Source organism: Hippopotamus amphibius, chromosome X (genome assembly GCF_030028045.1).
Source record: "Hippopotamus amphibius kiboko isolate mHipAmp2 chromosome X, mHipAmp2.hap2, whole genome shotgun sequence".
Classification (NCBI taxonomy): domain Eukaryota; kingdom Metazoa; phylum Chordata; class Mammalia; order Artiodactyla; family Hippopotamidae; genus Hippopotamus; species Hippopotamus amphibius.
The window spans coordinates 82347059-82367964 of record NC_080203.1 but is presented as its reverse complement, the minus strand read 5'-3'; the positions used below and the strand labels follow the sequence as shown (position 1 = coordinate 82367964).

Here is a 20906-nt window from a genome sequence, read left to right as displayed (position 1 = left end):
TGCCTGGTGCTTGGGTCCACCCGGAACAGGAAATCTTAACCTTTTGGGCTATTGGGCTCATGGACCCCTCTGATTAAATCTGTGAACTAGCTCTAGAAAAATGATTACATACACATACCCACAAAGATATTTAGGATATCCTTTAAAAAGTGTTGGGGACTGCCTAGTGTCCTAACTCGTTTAAACCCTTGACTGGGCTCTGGCAGGACATTTCCACTCAATTCCTCCTTGGCATTTTATAGCATATGCCCACTCCTTCCTTTCATTGTTCCTTGGCTCAGCCACTCCTGGAGCCAGCATCTTGGCTGGAATGTTTTGCCTTGTCTGGACCCAAACTGGCCCCACAGATGCCCACTCTCTCCTGAGTTGGGGTGGGGAATACTGTAGCCAATCAACCACCACCCTGGAAATACCACCGTGAGAAAAACAAAGGACTTGTGTACACAGGGGGTTTCTTAAGACACCTAGCAAAGGCATCAAGTTATCATAATCAGTGGACTTTGTCCTTTTTCATCAGGCAGAGGGCTCTGAGGGGTGAGAACATATTTTATTCATCGCTGTCTCTTGGCAGCTCAGGGCTGATAGGGTAGGCAGTCTGAGTGTCTGAAAGAATTGGGTGACCAAAGAAAAGCTGTGGGTCAGACCCTAAGACATTTCTCTGTTCCAGTGCACACCACAAGGAAGTCCACTTTATCTTTTCTAGGCAAAAGAGTAGAAAAGTGACAAAGAAAAGTTTTTCTTTGGCTTTCACCTGCTGTTTAGTGCCCAGTGACTGCAGGCAGAGAAACGAGGCAGAACCCTGCTGGGTTGCAACAGGAAGACCTGGGTCTTCCAGCTGTCAGGGAAGTTTTGAGCAGATTCCCCTGATGCTGGCTGGGCTTTATGGCCAACGAAGCCTCTTCTGGGGCCTGATGCTTCCAAGTGAGCTGGCCCCACACTACATTTCAATGAGGGGAGTGAAAAAGGTTTGAGTCAGAGAAAAGGCATAAAAGGGGCACTGGACCCAGATCCCACTCTGTTATGATCCCATCTTCTCTGGAGCCCCCAGAATAAAGGGAGAGGCACACAACCCCTCATCTCACAAACACCAAAACAACAGTTGCCTGTTTATTGTTTTTCAAAACAAAACAAAACAAAACAAAACATTCAAAATTCTACTGTGATGGAAAGCTGAGCTGATATGGCTGGTGTAGGCTGTCTCCCAGCTTGTTTTATGGAGTATTAGGTGCACTGGGGGAATGGGGGAGGGTGGGCTGTTGCCCCAGTAGCACTGGATGAACACCTGCACCAGAGCAGGAATCAGAAGAGCTGTAGGCCAGTTTTGAGTCCATGCAGCTGGCCCTGGCTCCAAAGAAGGCTGTCCAAGTTGCCACTGTCATTGCTGCCATTGCTGCAGTTGCCACTGCCAATGCTGCAGCTCAGGCCCAGAGTGCTGCAGAGAGAAGGAAGAGACGAGGTCAGTCAGGTAAGGAGGCAGCTTTAGGCTCTGGATGGGCTAAGGATGCTTGATTGTGTGTGCGTCTATGGGAAGGGTGCGTCTATGGGAAGGGTGCGTCTATGGGAAGGGTGCGTCTATGGGAAGGGTGCGTCTATGGGAAGGGTGCGTCTATGGGAAGGGTGCGTCTATGGGAAGGGTGCGTCTATGGGAAGGGCCCACCCTCTTGCTTGGCTTTACAAGGAGACTGGAACACATCTGAGAAACCACTTCAAGATGGACCCCAGGGGTGGCTCTGCCCTTCCCTCAGTTGAGAGAGGAGAGAGAGAAGGAGTGGAACTTTTCAAATGAAACTTTATATAGAACCCTAGTTCATAAACCAGATTAAAGCAGAGCTATTTAGGTTGAGGTAGGAAAGGGAGACCCGCACCACCCCACCCCCAGGAAGGTATTGAAAGTGGCTGCCCTAATAGGCTTTCTTCTAAGGCCCTAAATCTTGGGGGCCCAGGGGACCCTGGGCTGGATTGCTCCCACCCCAACAGCTGGTTAAGGGGCCCAATGCCAGGCTTAGGCTGCAGGGCTAGGCCCAGCTCCCATCCCAGGATTGCAAAATTGCCCTAGGGAGAAGACTGCCTTCCTCTTCCCTGGCTCTGCTCAGAACATTCTTGCTTCCCCTGCTTCCTACAGGTCAAAAGTCCCTCCAGGTAGATAAGGGTGACAGCTCAGAGCAAAGCCATCATCCTTCCTCTCAGGCAGATCCATGGTTACACTAATGCAGCTAAAAAATCCCTTAGAGATAATCTAGCCCCATCCCCTCCCATCACTCACCATCTCACAGACAAGGGAACTGAGGCTCAGAGATGAAAAGGGACTTGCTCAAGGCCACACAGCCAAGTCAGGGTGGAGCTGAGACAAGGAGCAGGGGTGGGCATGCTGGCTCCAGCTGAGGAAATCTCCCTACTACAGGGGGTGTGGGACTGGGCCTCCTTCTGGATTTAACAGCCCTACCTGCCCAAACTTCACCCTTGATACCTTGATGTTTATCAAGACAGCCTTACCCAAGGGAGAGAAGGTCTCTCTTCAGACATGTGGGCCCCACTCCCAACTACAGACCACCTGGCTTCCCCCACTGCCTCCTCTCCTCTCCAAGAGACCTGCTGCCCCTGGCCTACGAGAGTCCATGACACTGCCTTGGGCCTGGCCTGCTGCTGGGGTCCCTGGGTTCAATAGCCCTCTCTCTGAATGTCTAGAGGAAGAGGGGCTCATCTCCCATGAAGTGGGCAGGCAGCACAGGGACAGACTGTTTCAGGGGCCCACAGAGGTCTCTCTCTGGTACTCACAGGATTGTCCTGGTCACAATGGCCCCGCATTCCGGAATGTACAGGCCCTCTGGACAGGCTCCTTTGTGTTACCAGCAGAGCCCCTCAGCAAGGGCTGCTTGGTTCCTGGCTCCCTGATGACCCAAGGGCTCCTACGCCTGTGATCCAGAGGTGAGTTTCGAGGGACAGCATGGAGCCCTGCGTAGGCCTTGCTACCAAGATGCCTGGATAGTGCAGGGAGGCCTACTGATTACTCTGTGCACCTTTGAACAAATCCCTTCCCCTTTCTGGGCCTCAGTTTTCTCCTCAGGAACATGAAGAAGTTGAATAAGAGCACCCGTTCTTGACTTTTTAGGAGTGGTGGATCCTTTAGAGAATCTGCTAAAAGCTATGGCCCTCTCCCTTCCCAGAATACATGAATACACACACACACACACACACACACATGCACACACACATGCACACACAAACCAGATGCAATCTGAGAGGGATGCCAAGCCAGTTGTGTGTGGCTGCCTCACTGCACCACCCCACCCCACCCAAGCTAGGGGCTGGGAGTCCTGGCAAGGGCCCAGCCAAGGACTGGAGCTTACATTTCATTCATTTAGGCCCTGACTGGGGACAGTTACCTCCCCCACCCACCCCACTCTATGTTCTTCCCTCCCTCCCTCCCTCTTGTGGGAGGCAGAGAAAGGGGTGAGAAATCCTGCTGCCATAGGCACTCACCCAGTCTTGCATGTTGGGGGTTCCAGCCGCTGCTCTAGCACAGGCTGGTCCAAAAGATACATGGTGTCATAATTCTCCAGCATAAGCTCTGCTGGGTCCTCGGTCTGACCTGGCATTCGGCCTAAGGGGAAAGTGTCCCATCGTACATATTCTGTGGAGCAAAGGTAGGAGGCAAGAGAGGGCTGATGAGCTAGTTCTCAGATGGGTGCACAAGCCCACCTACCCTGATATCCTGGAGAGTCTGGATGCCCCAGAATTCCCACCGCACCTCCTCCCCAAACTCAAAGATACTTCTGCATATCTGAATGACCTAGATATCCTACACATCGATGCACAACCACCCCCCCCCCCAATGTGTTTGAGTATCATATCATTTCTTCATGGCTTTGCCTTCAGAGGTATATATTCAGGACCACATACCACCTCAGGATGAACACTCTCTCAGAGGTATCATGCTCTCCCTGCCCCCTGCAAGGTCTTGTTGCCCCAGATGCACACACAAAGAACATCCCTTCTCCAGGGAAAGGCTATGTCTGCATACCCCACCCCCTACAGATGCCTAAGTAAACACACATAAGCACACAGACCAAACCCTCCACTCAATGAATGTTTCCAGTTTTACTCCCTGCCTCTCATACTTCTCATGCACAGGAACACAAACAAGAAATCTTAAAGTCCTTGCAACTCCACATATGTGTATACACATACGAGGAAGTAACAGCAAGGGGGGAAAGATTTCAATGCCCTAGCCCTTCCACGTTCACAACCCCTCCCCACCTCCCGACACATTCCACTTCGGAATGGACCATGTCAGGCACTCCCCACCCACTCTGTCCTATCACTTAAGTACCCTCCACACAGTATTATGTTAAATCCCTTCCCCATCCTTACACTAGTGCATCCAATGTTTTCAAACAAAGCCTTCACTGGTGAGCTTCTCCAAGTAGCTCCAGTTTCTGACCTCCAGTTCCTGCATCTCCCTAGTACCCAAAGAATTCTCCCTGTCATAATGCCCCTGGCATTCTGGAAAGTATCAACCCTGGACTAGATTTTTATGTTACTCAAAGAGCCCCCTCAGGAAGGGATGTACCTCTGCCTGCCCATTGCCTCACCCCTGGCTCTCTTACATGAAGGAAGCTGTGACTCTCTTAACACCCTGCATTGCCCTATGGATACAAAGACACCTTTGTACACAGGGACCATTCCCCCATGTCTGTCACGGACCTAACCATCCTCCCTCCCCATCACTAACTGCCAACACTGTCTACATCACTGCCCCTGCCTCTCTAGCCTGACACCCTTGTACATGTCCCCTCAGTAACAGCACAGGCCATCTCTAGATGGCTGTTTCACTGCCTGTTCTCAGGCCTTTCCATATTCCCCCACCTATTGTTTCTACTTCTCTCCCTCATACACAAGCCTCCTGGTCCCCATGGGTCTTGGCAACCCTGCCTCCTCTTCCAAAAACATACATGACCATGTGTGCATGTATGCACAGGTGCACATACAGCCCACTTCACACTTTCTCTTTTCACAACCCCTACGCTCCCTCTCTCTCCCTCTCCCCCTCTCCCTCTCTCTGTCTGTCTCTCTCACACACACACACACACACACACACACACACACACACGCATACACACAATTCTGCCTGAGTCACTGCCCCTCCCTTTGGATATTTACAAGCACAGCCCTCCAAGCCCCAAGAGATTTCTCTGTTGCTGTGCCTTGGTTTGTCCAGCACATGCAGGCACATACCCATTCACATACACACAAACATAAGCATGTTCGCCTATCCCTAGCACTCAGGGCCTTTATGCCCCAGACCTTCCATACATATGTCCATATAAGGACAAAGATTTCACTTTCCCCCTAAGCTCCTTCACTGCCTTCCCCCTCTCTTCCTATTGTTCCCCACCATGCCTACCCCACACCACACCCAGTCCCAACTGTTTTCCCTCCCTCCTTCCCCCAGGCTCCATCACAAGGGCTGTGCCCCACGTCTACCCCGGCCTCCAGTGTGTACACATACACACATGCCCATGCACACACATCAGACTGTTCATTCCTTCGGAGTTCCCCTGCCTTAAGGTTCCTGCTCCCCAACCCAAATGACAGCCTTCAAAAAACCACCCTCAGGAGCAGATTCATGTTCCCCCACCTATCATCCAAACCCCTTGCTCCCTCCTGGCTTTGTCTCACTAACTTGTATGCTCCCCCCAAAACTGTACTGCTCCTTATTCTCCCCCTTCTGATCTCATTTATAGTTCTTCTAAATATCCCTGGGTTCTTTCTTTCTCACACACAGCAAAATCCTGTCCCATCACCACCCAGCCTCCACGTGTACATACACATTCACATATACACAGAAAGCACTATTCTCTGGCTCTCTGCTGCTGATCACTGCACATGAAAAACATGCAGAATCATACATATGTCCACCCCCTACCTGTAGCTTTCTGCTGTGCTCCCCAGTGCTCACACTCACACCATCCCCTCTGAATGTGCTCTCTGCAGCTTGCATCATGACAGTGCTAAAGTCCCTGGTGCTCACACGCTCCATCCTAAGGCGGAGGGAAACCAGCTGTCACCCACACACCGGGCTGCCTCACAGACTTGCTAATGATGGCTACCTCTTGCTACTTTCCATTCTTTTCCTAGGGTGAAGGGAAGCCTCAAGAGAGCCAGCCAGAGAGGGAAGATAGATGTGGGAAAAAGCGGTTATCAGGCTTCTTACCTGAGCTAACTTGCCATGTGGAACCCTGCAAAGCTCCTCTTTTCTGGGCCAGGCGCCTGGCATTCTCGGCAGTGGGAGACTCTTCCTCTATAGAGAAAGGCCCCACCTCCATCCTGTTTTCCTCGTCCTCGTCCTCATCCTCGTCGTCGTCGTCGTCGTCATCGTCATCATCATCATCTTCCTCCTCCTCCCACTTCTGGTCATCATTTTCCTCTTCCTCCTCTTCATCATCCTCTTCCACCTGGTCTTCCAAGGCCTCTTTCTTCTCCTTCTCATCTTCCTTGACATCATTAAGGCTGCCCCGCTCCTCCTGTTGCTGGGCTTCTCCTTCAGGCCCAGAGCTCGAGCCAGCTGGTTTGAGGCTCCAATACAGGCTGTCCAGTGTGTATGGAGACTTCCCAATGGGGGAAGCCTGTGAGCCCTCCTGCGCCAGGTTGTTTTCTCCACGCTGGGTATAAATGGAACAGATGCGCAGCAGCTTCTCCTGCTCCTCATCTGGCAGGACCTGCCCCATGGCTTTGAAGATGCTGAGCAAAGGGAAGGATGGAGTAAGAAAGATTCAAAATCTCAAGTCACCTCATACACCAAAATTCCAGTTTGAATTTGGTCTGTGAGCTTCCAGACCTGCCGCTGAAAGGCAGTGCAGTAGAGCAGACAGAACACAGATACAACAGGACCATGGACCCTAAACAAGCTCTATAATTCATCTCTGTGGCTCACTTCCATTCTCAGTAAAATGAGCACAATAATGGCACATAATTAGAGGGTTGTTGAAAGGAGTAAATAAGATAGCTCACATACAATGTCTGGCACAGTACCTGGCACATAGTGAGCAAGCAATAAATGATAGCTATAATCTGTACTGAAATGCTATGTAAATACACAAACTAGCCAATAGGCCTGCAGGGCTGGACATGAGACTAGATCCCTCTCTTTAGCTGAGCAATCTATTCTGAGCTCCAAAGATATGCTTGGAAGTCGGCTGTGCTCCTTCTGCATGGAACACAAAGTGTGATCCCTTTTGGGGGCGCAACTACAGCCCAGCCTGGAATGGAGGAAAAAAAAAAAAAGCAGCAGCTGACAAGACAAAGCAGGATGTGGGAGGGAGGCCAGATGAGCGCTGCAGACCTGGGCACTATAGGAGCTGGCAGGAGGCAGAAAGCACAAGGAGGGCAGGAGAGATCAAGGGAAGGCTTCATGCAGAGACAAGAGCCAGCACACCAGGCTGTGTACACGCGGTGAGAGTAGCCTGGCTCGAGGGGAAGGGCTGTGCTGAGGAGCTGTGGGAGCAAGAGAAGCCTGCAGATGTTATGTGTGTGTGTTGGGTGAAGAGGGTCATCTGACATCTCTGAGCACAGGTGAAGGCTCCGGTGATCTTTTTGAAGATCACCATGGTGACCATGTGGAGGATGGCCTGGGTGGGGCAGCCTGGAGTCAGGGAGACCAGGGAAAGTCAGTGAGGGCTGACCTAGGGAACTGGCAGTGGAGATGGGAGGGAGAGAAGCTGTGAAGGACAGACAGACAGAGAGCAGGGCTTGGTGACCAGATGGTAGAGGGCAGGTAGAGGAGAGTTAAAGACAATGACATCGTGCTCACAAAGGACGGTACTAACAGCAAAACCACCAACAAATACAGAGCCTGGGAAGGAGAGCGCCTGGGGACGAAGAGGGTGAGTACCCTTGCAGAGCCTCACATAGAACCGGGCACCTAGCAGGCACCTGGTCAGTGCTGGTGGCATGCGTAGGATGGATGGATAGTTTCCTTCTAAGTGTATCAAGTTTGAATTGTGGGTGGTTCACAGAAAGAAGGGCCATGTGCTCAGCGGGCTGTTTTCTCTCTGGGCCCAACAGGCAGACTGGCCACACAGGTTTGGTTGTTGGTCACTGGCTGCTGGGGGCAGGGCTGGGAGCTAGTGACTCCAATGGGAGAGTGGGAGACCCTTTCTGCAGGGCTAATTTCATATTCCAAGATGGCACTGGCTCAGATTGAATTCATATTGGCTGGCTTGGGGAAGCTCTCAAAAAGCTTCCAGCCTTATTACTAAGAGGAAAAGCCAGAGAGAAACTCTCTTTCCTCTCAGCGTGGTCCATTAGTATGATTAATAATAAATATTCCTAGGCACTTGATATTGGCAAGATGCCATGTTGCCACAGTTTATTATTACCCACCCGCTCTCTCAAGCTGTCTAGTCTGACCACTGAGGTGCAGGGATGATAATGAATCTTAAAATCCACCTCCTTCCTCGGGTTGGGCTGGTCACAGATCAGGACTAAGAAGGTCACAGATCAGACTGGTAGAAGGAAGGTGGACTTTGGACTCATAAGCCCTGGGCCCAAATCCCTGTCCCACCATCAACAAATCATATGACTTTTGAATGTCACTTCACACTATTCACAGCCTCAGTGTCTTCCTTATCTGTCAAATAGGAGTATATCAGTATCTCCACCTCCAAAGACTGCTGTGTCAAATGAAATGAAAAAGCTTCTACAAACACAGCACCATGTCCAACACTTAACTACCAGTGGTATCTTTTATTTTTCCTCTGGGGAAAACAAAAGTCATGTTCTGTATGTGCAATCTAATGGAACACTGTAGAAAGAGCACAGGAGTAAGGACAGTATATCTGTATTCTGGTTTCTGGTCCCGGCTCTGACTTGCAGACTTGCTACTGACTAGCAGCAATCCCATTTCCCAATCTGTGTAATGGGGTAATTAGGACGAGATTCACTGATTATCTGGGAAAGGCAGGATCTGTGCACAAGAAATCGTACCCAAGTGAGCCGCTGTTACTGCTGGCATGTGTCGCATCCCTCTGGTATGCTTGGGTTGGGAGATCTCTGTGGTCCAGACTTCTCCAAGACCAGCAGCTTCCACTCTGCAGGCACTTAGGATTGGAAAGTACCTTGAAGGTCACCTATCCAACCCCTCCATGCTGCTCTTTTCATTCCCTCCCCCCATTATATACACATGCCATGTTCCTTCAGAATTTTGAAATTTCCTTTATTCTTTCTCTTGCTGGAATTGCTCAAATGACTCTAGGACTTTTTGGTTCTCCTCCCAGTTTCCCACCCATCCATATCACTTCCAGTCTAGAGCACACACATCTGGAGATTTGGCTGTTTGATTCAGTCCCATCTCCTGGAGGTCTTGCACTAGCTGACTTTGTCAACAAGGCTACTTTTTTTCCCTTATAAGTTACTTATAAGATACGACTGTGCCCCAAATGTCATTAGGGTTCAATAAAGACTTTCCGACTCCATGGGAAGGATCAGTGGACTAAGATGGTCTTAGCACCCAGACTCCCACTTCATTTACTCAAGCATGTAATCAGCTCCCACTACAGACAGCGCTGCTGGCAATGAGACAGCAGAGTACAGTTTAATTCAACAACATTTACTTAGGTTTGTTTGGGGCCTGGACTTACACGATGTGTTGGGGCACAGATGGCTAATGCAGAGCCCCTGCCCTTGAACAGCTTATACTGATAGAGGGAAGGAGACACTAGGGGAAATAGATATGGCAAGACAAAATCTCAGATTTGAGAAGTACCTGAATCAACATGACAGGGTAGATAGTGCTGCCACCAAGTGAGGGAGCAGAGGAGGAAATTCACTTTGGGGCTGGGGTGGACAGTAAGATGACCAATGCTATTTTAGTCACAGTAAGGTACCTGGAGGCCATCCAAGGGGAGATATCTGGCATGCAATCAAATACAGGGGGTTGAATCTTGAGGGAAAGGCATGGACTAGATAGATTTGGGGCTTGGTACATTACAGCTTTTTTAAACTAGTAAAAAAGCACAGGCATTTCAAGGATGGAGTGGTAAACAGCATCAATGCAATAGACAGGCAATGGACAAGGGCCCATTGGATTTGGTAACTACGTCAAAAGAGCTCTGGGGGTGAATGCCAAATTACAGCAAGTTGAGGAGTAAGAAGGTAGTGAGGAAATGAGACTGTTGAGTGCAGACTACTCTTTTGAGGTGTTATGATAGGAGAGGAAGGATAAGCTAGTGATAACCCAACAGAGGGATGCAGGGTCAAAGTGCTTTTGCTTGTGTTGTTGTCACTGTTATTTTGTTTAAAGATGAGAAAAACTCAGGCACTGTTCACAGGTTGAAGAGCAAGAGCCAGTAGAGCAAGGGAGAGGCTGGGGTTAGGCCCCAGTGATATTGGCAGAGGTAACTCCAGAGCACAGATGGAAGAGTAGGCTTTGAGGTTGGGCAAGGCCACCTCATCCTGAGACTGGCGACAACGTTGAGTGTAGAAGCAGATCAGTTCACGAGGGCTGGACCTCGGGTTGAGGGGGCCCTGCTGGAGGCCTCCACGTGCTCGAGGAAACTAGGGTGAAACGGGAGTGGGGGGGGCCTTGAGATGAGTGGTAAGGATTTTGAACAGTCAGGGAACAAGAGAGAAAGTGGGCAGAAAACAAGAAAAAGTTCAGAGAAGCAGAACTGAGGCCTGGCCCGAGATTAAAAATCATACCTCTGCAGTGGCAGCAATCCGCAGGGCTATGTGGTTTTCTCCAGCAGAGCTCAGCTACCCGGGCTGAGGAGTGGGAGAAGCAGAGTGGGGAGGATCAATGCCAACTCAGGGGTTTGCAAGTCAGATATGCCAAAGGATGGGCAGAGCTGAGGGTGCTGATGACGAGTGGCTGAAGTGATCAACCAGACAGGATTGAGGGGAAGCAAAGTTGAGGCAGGTAAGAAATGGAGGGATGGAGGTCTGGATGCAGGCAAAGAGCAGATGTCGTGGGATGCGAGGGTGAGAACTGGTAGGACAAGAGGTTATGGTCACTGAATAGGATGCTGGGACGTAAGCTTTCAGAGGTGGAATAGCTCTGAGTGATGGAAATGGGTTGCTGAGTGTAGTGGAGAATGAAGGTCACTGGAGGTGAGAAGCTGCAGTGTCAGATGGGTCACTCAAATGAAACAGACATTGCCCCAGAAAGCAGGAAGAGAATTGGGTGCTAAAGCCTTCCATGAGTATGAGGGAAGTGGCTCGGGGTCAGGAAAGGACAGAAAAAAGGAAAGGGAGACAACCACAGGTATTTACAGGAACAAGTGCAATGTTCAGTTTGACCATAACGCCCAGAGTGGACTGGGTAAAGGAGAATCACAGGAGGTATGGTTATCATGATACGTTAAAGATCTTTGAATGTCAGGCTAAGAAGCCTAGACCTCATTAGGAAGGCAATAAGGAGCCACTGAAGGTTGTTAAGCATCTATGAGAGGTATATTTTAGGAAGATAATGGAGACAGCACTGGGCGTAAAGTCAGAAGAATTCAATAACAAACAGCAGCTACCATTTATTGTGCACTTACTCTGTACAGGCCACTGTACTAAGCACTAGGGGGGTTGTCTTGTCCATTTTCATACTGGACTCAGTTCAGCCACGTCTTAAGCTCTGTGATCTTAGGCAAGAATACCCTACCCCTTCCCTCTCCGGGACTCAATTCTCTCATCTGTTAGTAGGAAGGGGACAGGACTAGGTGTCCTTACAAGGGCTCATCCAACTCTGCCTTTCTAGGACTGTGCAGCCCTGAGGCCTGCAGGGTCTCACCCTCTTACCAGATGGAATTCAAGAAACTTACAGCTGAAGGAGTTGGGGGCTGGCCCAGCAAGGTGAGCCCAAGCAGGACTCAACCACCTGGGGCCAGTCAAGGGAGGCAGAGCAGTTGAATAGCCTCCAGCTCCTTCTCGTTTCCCACTGGCTTGCAGAAAACCGGCGGGCATTCCGTCCTGAGAGAGAAGAGAGGTCCTGAGGAGAAGGAACCAGAAGGCCCCCCACCCAATCTCGCACCTCGAAAAGCTTGGCTCTGTCCCTCCCTGTTCCCCCAGACTCCGACTCCCATTCTGTACCTCCCAATTGCTCAAAGCATTCAGGACCCTTTGCCCCAGCCCAGTTTACTTGGCTCTGAGAAGAAAAAGGTGAAGGGAGATTTGTCCACTGCTGCTGCAGGACCCTCTTGGGCAGACCTAAACCTTTAACAAGGGATGTGTCCGCCTGGTGCTATTCAGTCGAGAGCTGAGGACAGTGGCAGATGCTTTTGCCTGGGCTGCATTAAGCCCTGGGGCTAGGGCTAGTCTCCCTCACCAGTCTTGGTGTTAGCCACGATCAGTTCAATGGTCCATCTGAGGATGTAGGTGGGTCGGATCCCGGTGTCCCCCAAGGCTGGCAGCTCAGAGAGCATTCTCTCCAGCAGGGCCTGAGTGAAGGTCTGGGAGTGCAGGCCCCTGAGCAGGGGTTGCCAGAATTGAGAGAATGGCTTTGGCACCAGGACGTCATTCAAGTCCACGTTTTCTGGTTTGTGAGAAACACCCATTGACAGGAAAAGGGGAGGCAGGGAGGGAGAGAGAAGGAGGGAGGGAAGGAAGAGGAAGAGGGGAGAAGAGGGCGAGAAAGGAAAAGAGAGAGAGAGAAAGAAGGAAGGGAGGAAAGGGAGGAGAGAGAGGGAGAAGAGGGTCCCCACCAACAATAACAGAGTTGCCACCACAGAACAGGAGGAAAGAAGACAGTAGAAGAGCAGGGAGAGAAACCAGTTAGTATCTGGTAAACAACAACTGACTCAAAATAGAGTATAAAAGAAAAAGAGCTCTGGTTCTAGCTTCAGCTTTGTCAATAACTCACTGTGTGACTTTGGGTCAGTACCTTCCCCTCTCTGGACCTCAGTCTGCCCATCTGTAACATGAGGATGTTGGACTAGATGACCTCACAAGGCCCTTCCAGTTCTGCTGTTCTAGCTCTCTAGCAAGTAGCTAAATCACAATTAACATAGCACAATAACAGCATTAAGACCCCCACCCCACCCCACCCCACCCCACCCCACCTCACCTCACCTCACCCCACCCAATTCCAGGCCACCTAAGAATAGCCCAACAACTAATTAGTGGGGCAACATGTTCTGCTCAGCCAAGAGGGGCTTCCAGTAACTATGGAATGGCAGGAAACAGCTCTTACCCCCTGGTCCAGGGCCACCCAGCCCACCCCTGGTGTTCCTGCCCAGGATACACAGTACCCTGAGGCTGCAGTGAACCTCCAGGATCCTACCTTCATAGTCTATCTGCAAAGCTGCCAACTGTTCAAATGTGGGGATGAGAAAGCCGTCATCCAGAAAAGCATCTAGCACAGCCTCCCTGGAGCAAGAGGACACTACATTTAGTAAACTGAAGCAGGCAGAAGACCCTCTTCTACTCCCCTACCCACTCCCAAGGCAGCTGTGCCTCTGACTCAAATGGCCAAACCAGCAGGGGGAAAAAGATAGCTGACAGTTGGCTCGCAGGCCTCATCCTCCTGAGTCAGGGGCTGAGCCGAAGACTGGGATCAGTGGGTTTTGAATAAGCATTTACCAAGCACATGCTAATCTAAGGCCCATAACAAGGGCAGCAGTGTCTGAACAAGCCTGAAAGCACAGATGAAGAAAAGTCCCAGGCCCACAAAGGAGTTAAATGCCTGAGGTCATAGGGTCAAGGGCTTTTAGACTTTAGTTCCTGCTCAGTCTTTGTTTCTCTAGACAGTCCTCCAGTCTCATATCCCTCCCCTTCTCCCTGGTTACCCTCTTTCAGATCTTAGAAGCAGAAACTTTTGGGACTCAATTGCTGGGCCAAATATCAATATTATCCTCATTCCTAAGGACCCCAAGAACCCAGAACTAAGATATAGAGGTTGAAAATATAAGCTATAGGGGTATTCTCTCATCCCCATCTAGCTCAAACCAAAACCAGCAACAGCCAGCTGTCTCCTCCAGAGCCAGCAGTTCCCTAAGAGAGGCTCTCCTAGCTGACTGGGTCAAGGTGACAACCCTCCAGACATTGAGACTCCCAAGGTGTCTCAATGTCTGGAGAGTTGTCATACTCAGATCCCTCCCTCTACCAGGCTCGAGGAGGGAAAGAGTTGTCCTTCTATCCATCTCCCATCTCCTCAGGTCAGTATCCAGGAAGAACACTTAAAATAGTCAGGCAGTTGCCTGCTCAGCATGACCAGGCAGACACTACCGTACAGCAAAAGGATAGTTTTCCCAGCTACTGAGGGGGCCACCACTCACCTCTTTGCTGAAGGGTACAGCTAAGAAGCCTAGGCTGGGCAGACCCTGATAAAACATCTTTGGAACTATTGGTATCCCAGGAATAAAGAAGAGGCCAGGGACAATCCTAACCTGCACTTCAGGCTCCCACACAGGGCCACCCTGCCAACTACCACACCTTCCTATACTCTCTGCTCCATCCCAGATTCTTTCCAACCTCTTCCCAAAGCCCTTTCCAGCTGAATTTAGATAGCAAGCCCCAAAGAGTCAGGGAGGAAAGGAATGGATAGACACTGCCTGCTCTGGATTTAACTAAGTACTACTTTAGGGGAAAAAATAAGGTTCATGGCCATACTGGGTAGGTCAGTGGGGACTTAGTCTTTAGAGGATCCAGGCCCTGGGAAGGCCCCTCCTCTGTTCCCTCAACCACAACTATCCAGGGGATGCTGATACTTTCCAATAGCAGTTCAAAAGAGACCAGCAGTGCCTACCATATATCTTTTATCTCAAACTCGGACAAGAGTTAGGCAGTAAAAAAGCAAAAGATTAAGGGCTTTTCCTAGTTGCCAAGAGCTCCACATAGCACTGGACAAAAAGGAACAAAGCTGGCCAGGGAACGGATGACAATAGACATTCCTGCCTCTGGCCATTTCAGTGACTCAGAGTAGGCAAACTCCACCTGGTAGCTGGCAGGGCTTGGGGAAGAGGATCATGTGAAATGCAGGGTCACCAGCTAGGGCTCAGGATTATCCCTGGGATTTCCTACAGCAGAGGCTGGCAAGCTGGGATATGAAAACCAATTTCAGTGAGGCTGCTACACTCTACCCTAGAGAGTAAGCAGCCCCCAATTACCTAGGTACACACCTGTTCTCCCATGTAATTCCCTTGAGCTCTGCCAGGATGCATTCTACAGGTGGACACAGGTTATTCCACGCCTTAATGGCCTGAGGTAAATGCCGAAATTTCTCCAGCACCTGCCAGCAAAGAGGGTCCCATCAGAAGGCTGGTTCAGCCAGGTAAACCTCCCCCACCCCTCCAGGATTCCTTCTCATGAGACCTCTCAGCACCTCCCTTCAGGGGACATGGCAGGGTTTGCACAATGTCCCTACTGGCCCTACAACTAAAAACATCCCGACCCTCCAACTCCAGACTTTCTCTTCTTCCTCTTCCTCCCTTCCCATCCCCCAAATTCCCCGTGGCTCCCAATAAACAGATAATCCAATACACAGATATCCAATGAGAGCAATTTGGTTGGAGTTGGGAAGAGACCCTTGGACCAAGGGGTAAAAGGAAGCAATGAGTTATGGAAGAAAGTGATTCAGGAGACCCAGATTCTTATCCTGGTTCTATCACTAACTGCATATGCGACCTTGGGCCAGTCCCTTCACTCATCCACGTTTTCAGTTTCTTCATCTGTGAAAAGGAAGGGTTGAGCTGAATGGTTTCTAAGCTACCTCCCTTCCTTCTAAAACAGCACCCCTCAAGCTCACCTGATCTAGGAAGGGTCCTGGACGCCATCTGCTGATCAGCTGCAGTACTGCAGGTCTATGCAACCACCTAAACCCAGTTGTTCCCTACCACCCAGTGGGGGCCGATTATCCACAAATTTCCATCCACAAACTTCCATCGATGTGAAGGATCAGCCAACTGGACTCTGCTCCTCTTGTCTCCTTCCTACTACCCCCCCTCTTTCCAAGGAGAGCTTTGGAAGAGCTTTCCAAGCTTTGCCACTTTTCTTTCAATTTCCTTCTCAGGACTTCTCTCAGGTAGCTGGCAAGAGGGAAGAAACGGCTGGGGCAGGTGAGAACAGGCCAAGTCAAGGGCACTTTCTTACCTTAAACTGCTCCTCTTCATAGGATACTAGCAGTTCTCGGGCTCTTTCTGAAAACAGAATAGGGAAACAGCCATAATAAAGCAGCCAGCACTGTGCCTTGTTCCTGACAGAATTTTTTTTTTTTTTGGGTGGTACACCAAGTTCAGTCATCTGTTTTTATACACATATCCCTGTATTCCCTCCCTCGAGTCCCCCCCATCCTCCCCATCCCAGTCCTCTAAGGCATCTTCCATCCTCGAGTTGAACTCCCTTTGTTATACAACAACTTCCCACTGGCTATCTATTTTACAGTTGGTAGTATATATATGTCTGTGCTACTCTCTCGCTTCATCTCATCTTCCCCTTGATAGAATTTTGAGCCCCCTCACCTCATTTCATGAGTTGTAAATTGGGAATTAGAATTCTTGGCTCTCCTGCTTCACAGGGCTCAAGGAAGATGATTTGTAACAGTAATTTTTTTTAAGTTAAGCCTCACCACCACCCCAGAGGAAATGCTGAGCCAGGGAAATAACCAGAGTCAACCATCAGCCCGAGTGCTCCAAGCTCATGGACCCCTTTCTGCATCAAGGACACCTACCATACAACTCTTTATGTCTCAGAGCCTTTTGCCAATGTGGATCAACCTCTTTGTTGCCTTCACTGTCTCCACCAGCCCTGACATCCAGCTCTGCACCTTTCTCCTCATCCTTAGGCTCTGGTTTCTGTTCTGTGATGTCATCAACAACAATGTTCTTATCTTCCTCTTGATCTTCTTCATCTGTCTCTTCCCTGTCCTCCTCCAACTCCCAGGTCTCTCTCAGGCTATTCTCCAGTTGGCGGCACCAGTAGGTCTTCTGGAGCCAATCCAGGACAAAGTAACAGCCTAAAGGAGTGGAGGAAGGAAGACAGTGTCATAGTAACAGCCACAGGCAACCAGCCCCTAGCAGGCCCCAGCCCCAGGGAAGAGGCTTGGCTCCAAGAAGGCACAAATCTCAAATATCTAGAAGCAGCCCGTCTTGCTCTGGGTTATCCCCCTGTTCTTTGCTTCCTCCCACTCACCCACACATTTCCTAGAAAAAACTAATACCAGACTTGAAGATGGGATGCCAAAAATGGCACGGTGCTAGCAAGTGCGAGAACAGAGACCCCTTAAAGTTTGTATCCAAGGCAAATGCCTCATTTGCCTCACCCTAGTCTCAGCTCTGACCCCAGGTGAAGACCTTCCTCTTCCTCTCTCTCCCCACAGTGCCACCTAGCCCAGGCCTCTGGGCTTAACTGTGACAGGTATACTCCCTGGGGACTCACCCCTGCGGCAGTCATTTATATGGGGCATTTTCTTGTGTGTCAACTCATGGCGAAGTTCAACAATCCAATCCGGAATGTTCACCTGATTGTGGTGGAGGGTGTGAGTGCAGAAATTAGAAACTATTAAAGCAGAAAGGGCCACAGAGATGAATTAGCCTGGCTTCTCCCCATTTTACAGATAGAGAAACTGAGGTCCTGAGAGGAGGTTCCAGTCTTAGTGGCACCAGGTCTCCTGATTCTTTTTATGCTTTGTGGAGGTGATCTTGAAAACCAGAAGACACCCGCCTCCCCCAGCCACCAACTACCCTCCTCCAATGAAGAGATTCCTGTAAATGAGCATTAACAATCACCTTCTTCAGCCTCCCTCTGCCCTGTCTGTACTAGTTCCTCTCCCAGGGTACCCTCCACCCTCCTCTCTCTCTCAGACCTCTTCCAGGAAGCTTCTCTTGATGGCTGAGAACCTGCCTGCCATCTGGGTCTCTACACACCTCACATACTCACTCAAGGCAGGAATGTCTCACATTTTCACCCTGCTTGGCTGAGTTTGTCTCCTCCCTCAGACTGTCAACAACCAGAGGGCAGGCACTTTAACTGCCACCTCTTCTCCGTCCCCATCCAGTGGTGCGTTTGGGTGCCTCAGCCTCACCTGGGCCACTCCCAGCAAGCTGGGCAGGCCAAGCCCACTGAAGATAGCAGCCATGAGCAAGGGAACAAGTCTGCTTCTCTCAAGCTGGAAGTTGAGGCTCTGGGGTTCTTGCTGGGCTTGGTGGACAGTGGTGTGATGAGCTAGTCTGACTGTACCCACATCACCCCATGCCCCATTTAGTGAGCCCTCCTGAGGAGAGAAAATTTAGCAAAGTCACTTTATCATACACACCTCCTGAGCCAGGAACTTGAGAGGGAGCTTGGCAAACTTTGTCTTCCTCTCCGAGATAAGGTTCACAAACCTGAGTTTGGGGGAGAAATAAGTGGCACAGCCCAAGTAACTGTTTTATTCAAACGAGTGGGGCTTCAAAACACCTTGCTGAGTTACTGACACCTTGCATTTCCACAACCTTTCCAATGACTGTCCTGTCCTGTTCTTATGGTTGGTGTCAGCCAGAGCAGGAATGGTTCCATCCAGTCCAACACTTACTGAGACTCTGCCCTGTACTGAAGCCATAAAGATGAATAAGATACTGCTCTGGCCTTGAAGAGTTCAGTCTAGGATAAATAACCATGACGTAATGTAACATATTACGCTAGAACATAATATGTTGTAAATGCTAGAACAAAGAACTACATCAAATGATACAGGGACAATGGAGAAGGTAAGAAGAACTAGGGAGGACCTCAAGGCAGACAAGGAGAACAATATGAGCTAAGCAAAGACTTTGACAGATGAGAAAACTCAGAGGCAACATTTTTCCTGATGTACATGAGACAGCTAGACCCACTCTGAGTTACTTTATAAGTCAGGAACTCCTGGCCCATGTCTCCATTTCCACAATTCAGCAATCTTTCAGTGTTCGTTGAGAGAATGGGAAAAAGGTGTAGATAGGGGTAGGATTATAAAACCCACATTAAGGCATGGCCAAAGACATAGAACCATTCAGGAAAGTTCCTCTGGGTGAAAGAGTAAAAGGAGGAAAACAAATCAAACTGTCAAGGCTGGAAAAGACCCATAGAGACCACTTGGTCTGAACCACCCTGACCCTACATTCCAAAGAGAGGGAAAGAAAAACGGAAGAGAGAAGGCTCTCAGGAAAAAGAGGAATGTGTGTTAACGGGGGTAACAAAAGCTGTCAAGCAATCACAAGGTGACCCATACACAGGGACACACAAGGCTCTTTGCTTCAGGTAGCACCCAAAGCCAAACTTTGCTTATCGCATGCTACCCCCACGCCCCCTCCACCCTCAAAAAACCACCCCCACACACACCTCTACCCGTGTAGGTCTTACCTGACTAATGCCATGCCATAGAGCAGTCTAAGTTCATCAGTGCCCAAGCCACCAGTTACATCCATGAGCTTACAGCGTACCAGGTCAGCAGTAGAAGCCACTGCCAGGGGGAGTTCGTTGCCTAACCTAAAGGGCCACAGTCCAGCACCATCATAAAGGTTCTTTACACTGGCCCACCCTCCACCTCAGAACCTAGATTGCTGTAGGTTATTGCAATTATATACTAGCTCAAGCATGTGTGAACAGACAAAAATCAAGAAGCTGGAAGAGGGAGGGTAATGTCCCAGGAATCCAAAAGTATACAGGATATAAGAGGCTGGTTAGGGCATACACAGGATATCTAACTGCTACACAACCCATCAAAAATTAAATGTGTACACACCCCTTTCTTTCACCTTGAAACCCTCAACTCATTCAGCTAGCAAAGACCTTATTCTTGGAGACATTAGCCCCTTGTCTGTTCCCATGTCAATCTTACCAACTGGACTGCAGCGCCCCATTCAAACATGGTTTTGCAGGCAAGCTCCCCCTACCCTTCCTACTTCGAATCAGAAATCCATTCTAGAGTGCTACTCCTTAAGCCTTGGCTGGCTCAGCCACAGCTGTCCCTTCAGCACCCACCCCAAGATGAAAGAAGGTAAGGGTTAAAGCTCACAGATTTAACAAAAGAGCTGTTGAGGCACACCCCGTTTCTTTCCGCAAAAGGGATTAGTGCAAGAGCTTGGCTGCGACATTCCCCCGGGCACTTGGGAGACAAGCAATGCCCAAACCATGCGTAAGGGAACCATTAGGCATTTAGGAGAAGGCTGGATAATAAGGCCTTAAGGAAATCCTACAAAGGAAGAGATGAAGTGCCACCAACACGCAGGCAGGAGGTCTAAACCTGCTGCCTTACCTGCTCCTCCACACTGTGATGCGGTTCAGCGCGTACCGCTGCAATTTATGGTCGTCACAGAACAGATACACCGTCACCTGATCCCACTCAGCCCTACTGAGCCAGGCGACCACGATGCGCTGGGCCCAGAGTGGCGACGACCCTTTCTCTTTGAGGCACTTTCCGCACCACGCACTCCACACGCGATCCATCCCCCGGGGACCCAGGCCTGGCTCAATCCCGGATTCCCACCAGACACCGGGCTCGATGCCAGGCCTTTTGCCGCCGCACTCCAAGCAGCCTCCAGCTCAACGTGCTACCCTCACTCCAAACCGCCGCCGCAGCAGCAGCCAATGGGAGAGCGTGACCCCGACGCAAGCCCGCCTCCCAGCGTTAGCGTGACAAATCGAAACGCTAGAGCTAGAGGCCAACCGAAGCACCAGTTGCTGAACGGCCTCGCAGACCGGAAGTGTTCTTTCCTCTAAGCAACCGTACCAACTGCAAGCGTTCAGCCTCAAGGTTCCGCTAATTTCCTGGTTACTAACGCGCTTCTGTCCCAGACCCGGAGGGATATGTCTGGACTGCAGGAGGAATTTTAGTTTGTGCTCCTTGGCGGGCGGGAAAGGGATTGTGGTCGTCCAGTGTACTGCAAATGCGCTTATGTTTTCATTGCCATGAATCAGCATCTGGCCCAGTTAAGCACTATGGACTCTAAAGCAAGTCTGCAGAGCAAATA

At 50.1% G+C, this 20906-nt stretch overlaps 1 protein-coding gene across 7 annotated transcripts; it reads right to left on the bottom strand.

Moving 5' to 3' along the window:
• Window positions 1-1088: 1088 nt before the first annotated feature.
• On the bottom strand, window positions 1089-20614 carry LAS1L (LAS1 like ribosome biogenesis factor). Of its 7 annotated transcripts, XM_057718804.1 has the most exons (15): window positions 20192-20606; window positions 19297-19422; window positions 18233-18302; window positions 17356-17437; window positions 16649-16933; window positions 16072-16118; window positions 15102-15211; window positions 13265-13350; window positions 12845-12895; window positions 12311-12517; window positions 11808-11955; window positions 6215-6741; window positions 3481-3631; window positions 2776-2978; window positions 1293-1432 (listed from the first exon to the last, which is right to left on the bottom strand). In XM_057718804.1, the coding sequence occupies exons 1-14, from the start codon at window positions 20380-20382 to the stop codon at window positions 2789-2791; spliced, it is 2271 nt and encodes a 756-aa protein (XP_057574787.1). In that variant the 5' UTR covers window positions 20383-20606; the 3' UTR covers window positions 1293-1432; window positions 2776-2788. The 7 variants fall into 7 exon arrangements, 5 of the variants coding, with proteins under 5 accessions (XP_057574788.1, XP_057574789.1, XP_057574791.1 ...); XM_057718805.1 differs by lacking the exon at window positions 2776-2978 and having other exon boundaries at window positions 1089-1432; window positions 20192-20604; XM_057718807.1 differs by lacking the exon at window positions 12311-12517.
• Window positions 20615-20906: the final 292 nt, after the last annotated feature.

Coding starts and splice junctions, on each gene's coding strand:
- LAS1L (XM_057718804.1), bottom strand. CDS start 20,382: ATGGATCGCGTGTGGAGTGCGTGGTGCGGAAAGTGCCTCAAAGAGAAA. Junction 15,212..16,071: donor ATGAAGAGGAGCAGTTTAAG/GTAAGAAAGTGC, acceptor CTTTGCTGGCAG/GTGCTGGAGAAATTTCGGCA. Junction 6,742..11,807: donor AGCCCCCAACTCCTTCAGCT/GTAAGTTTCTTG, acceptor CCCTTTGCTCAG/CATCTTCAAAGCCATGGGGC.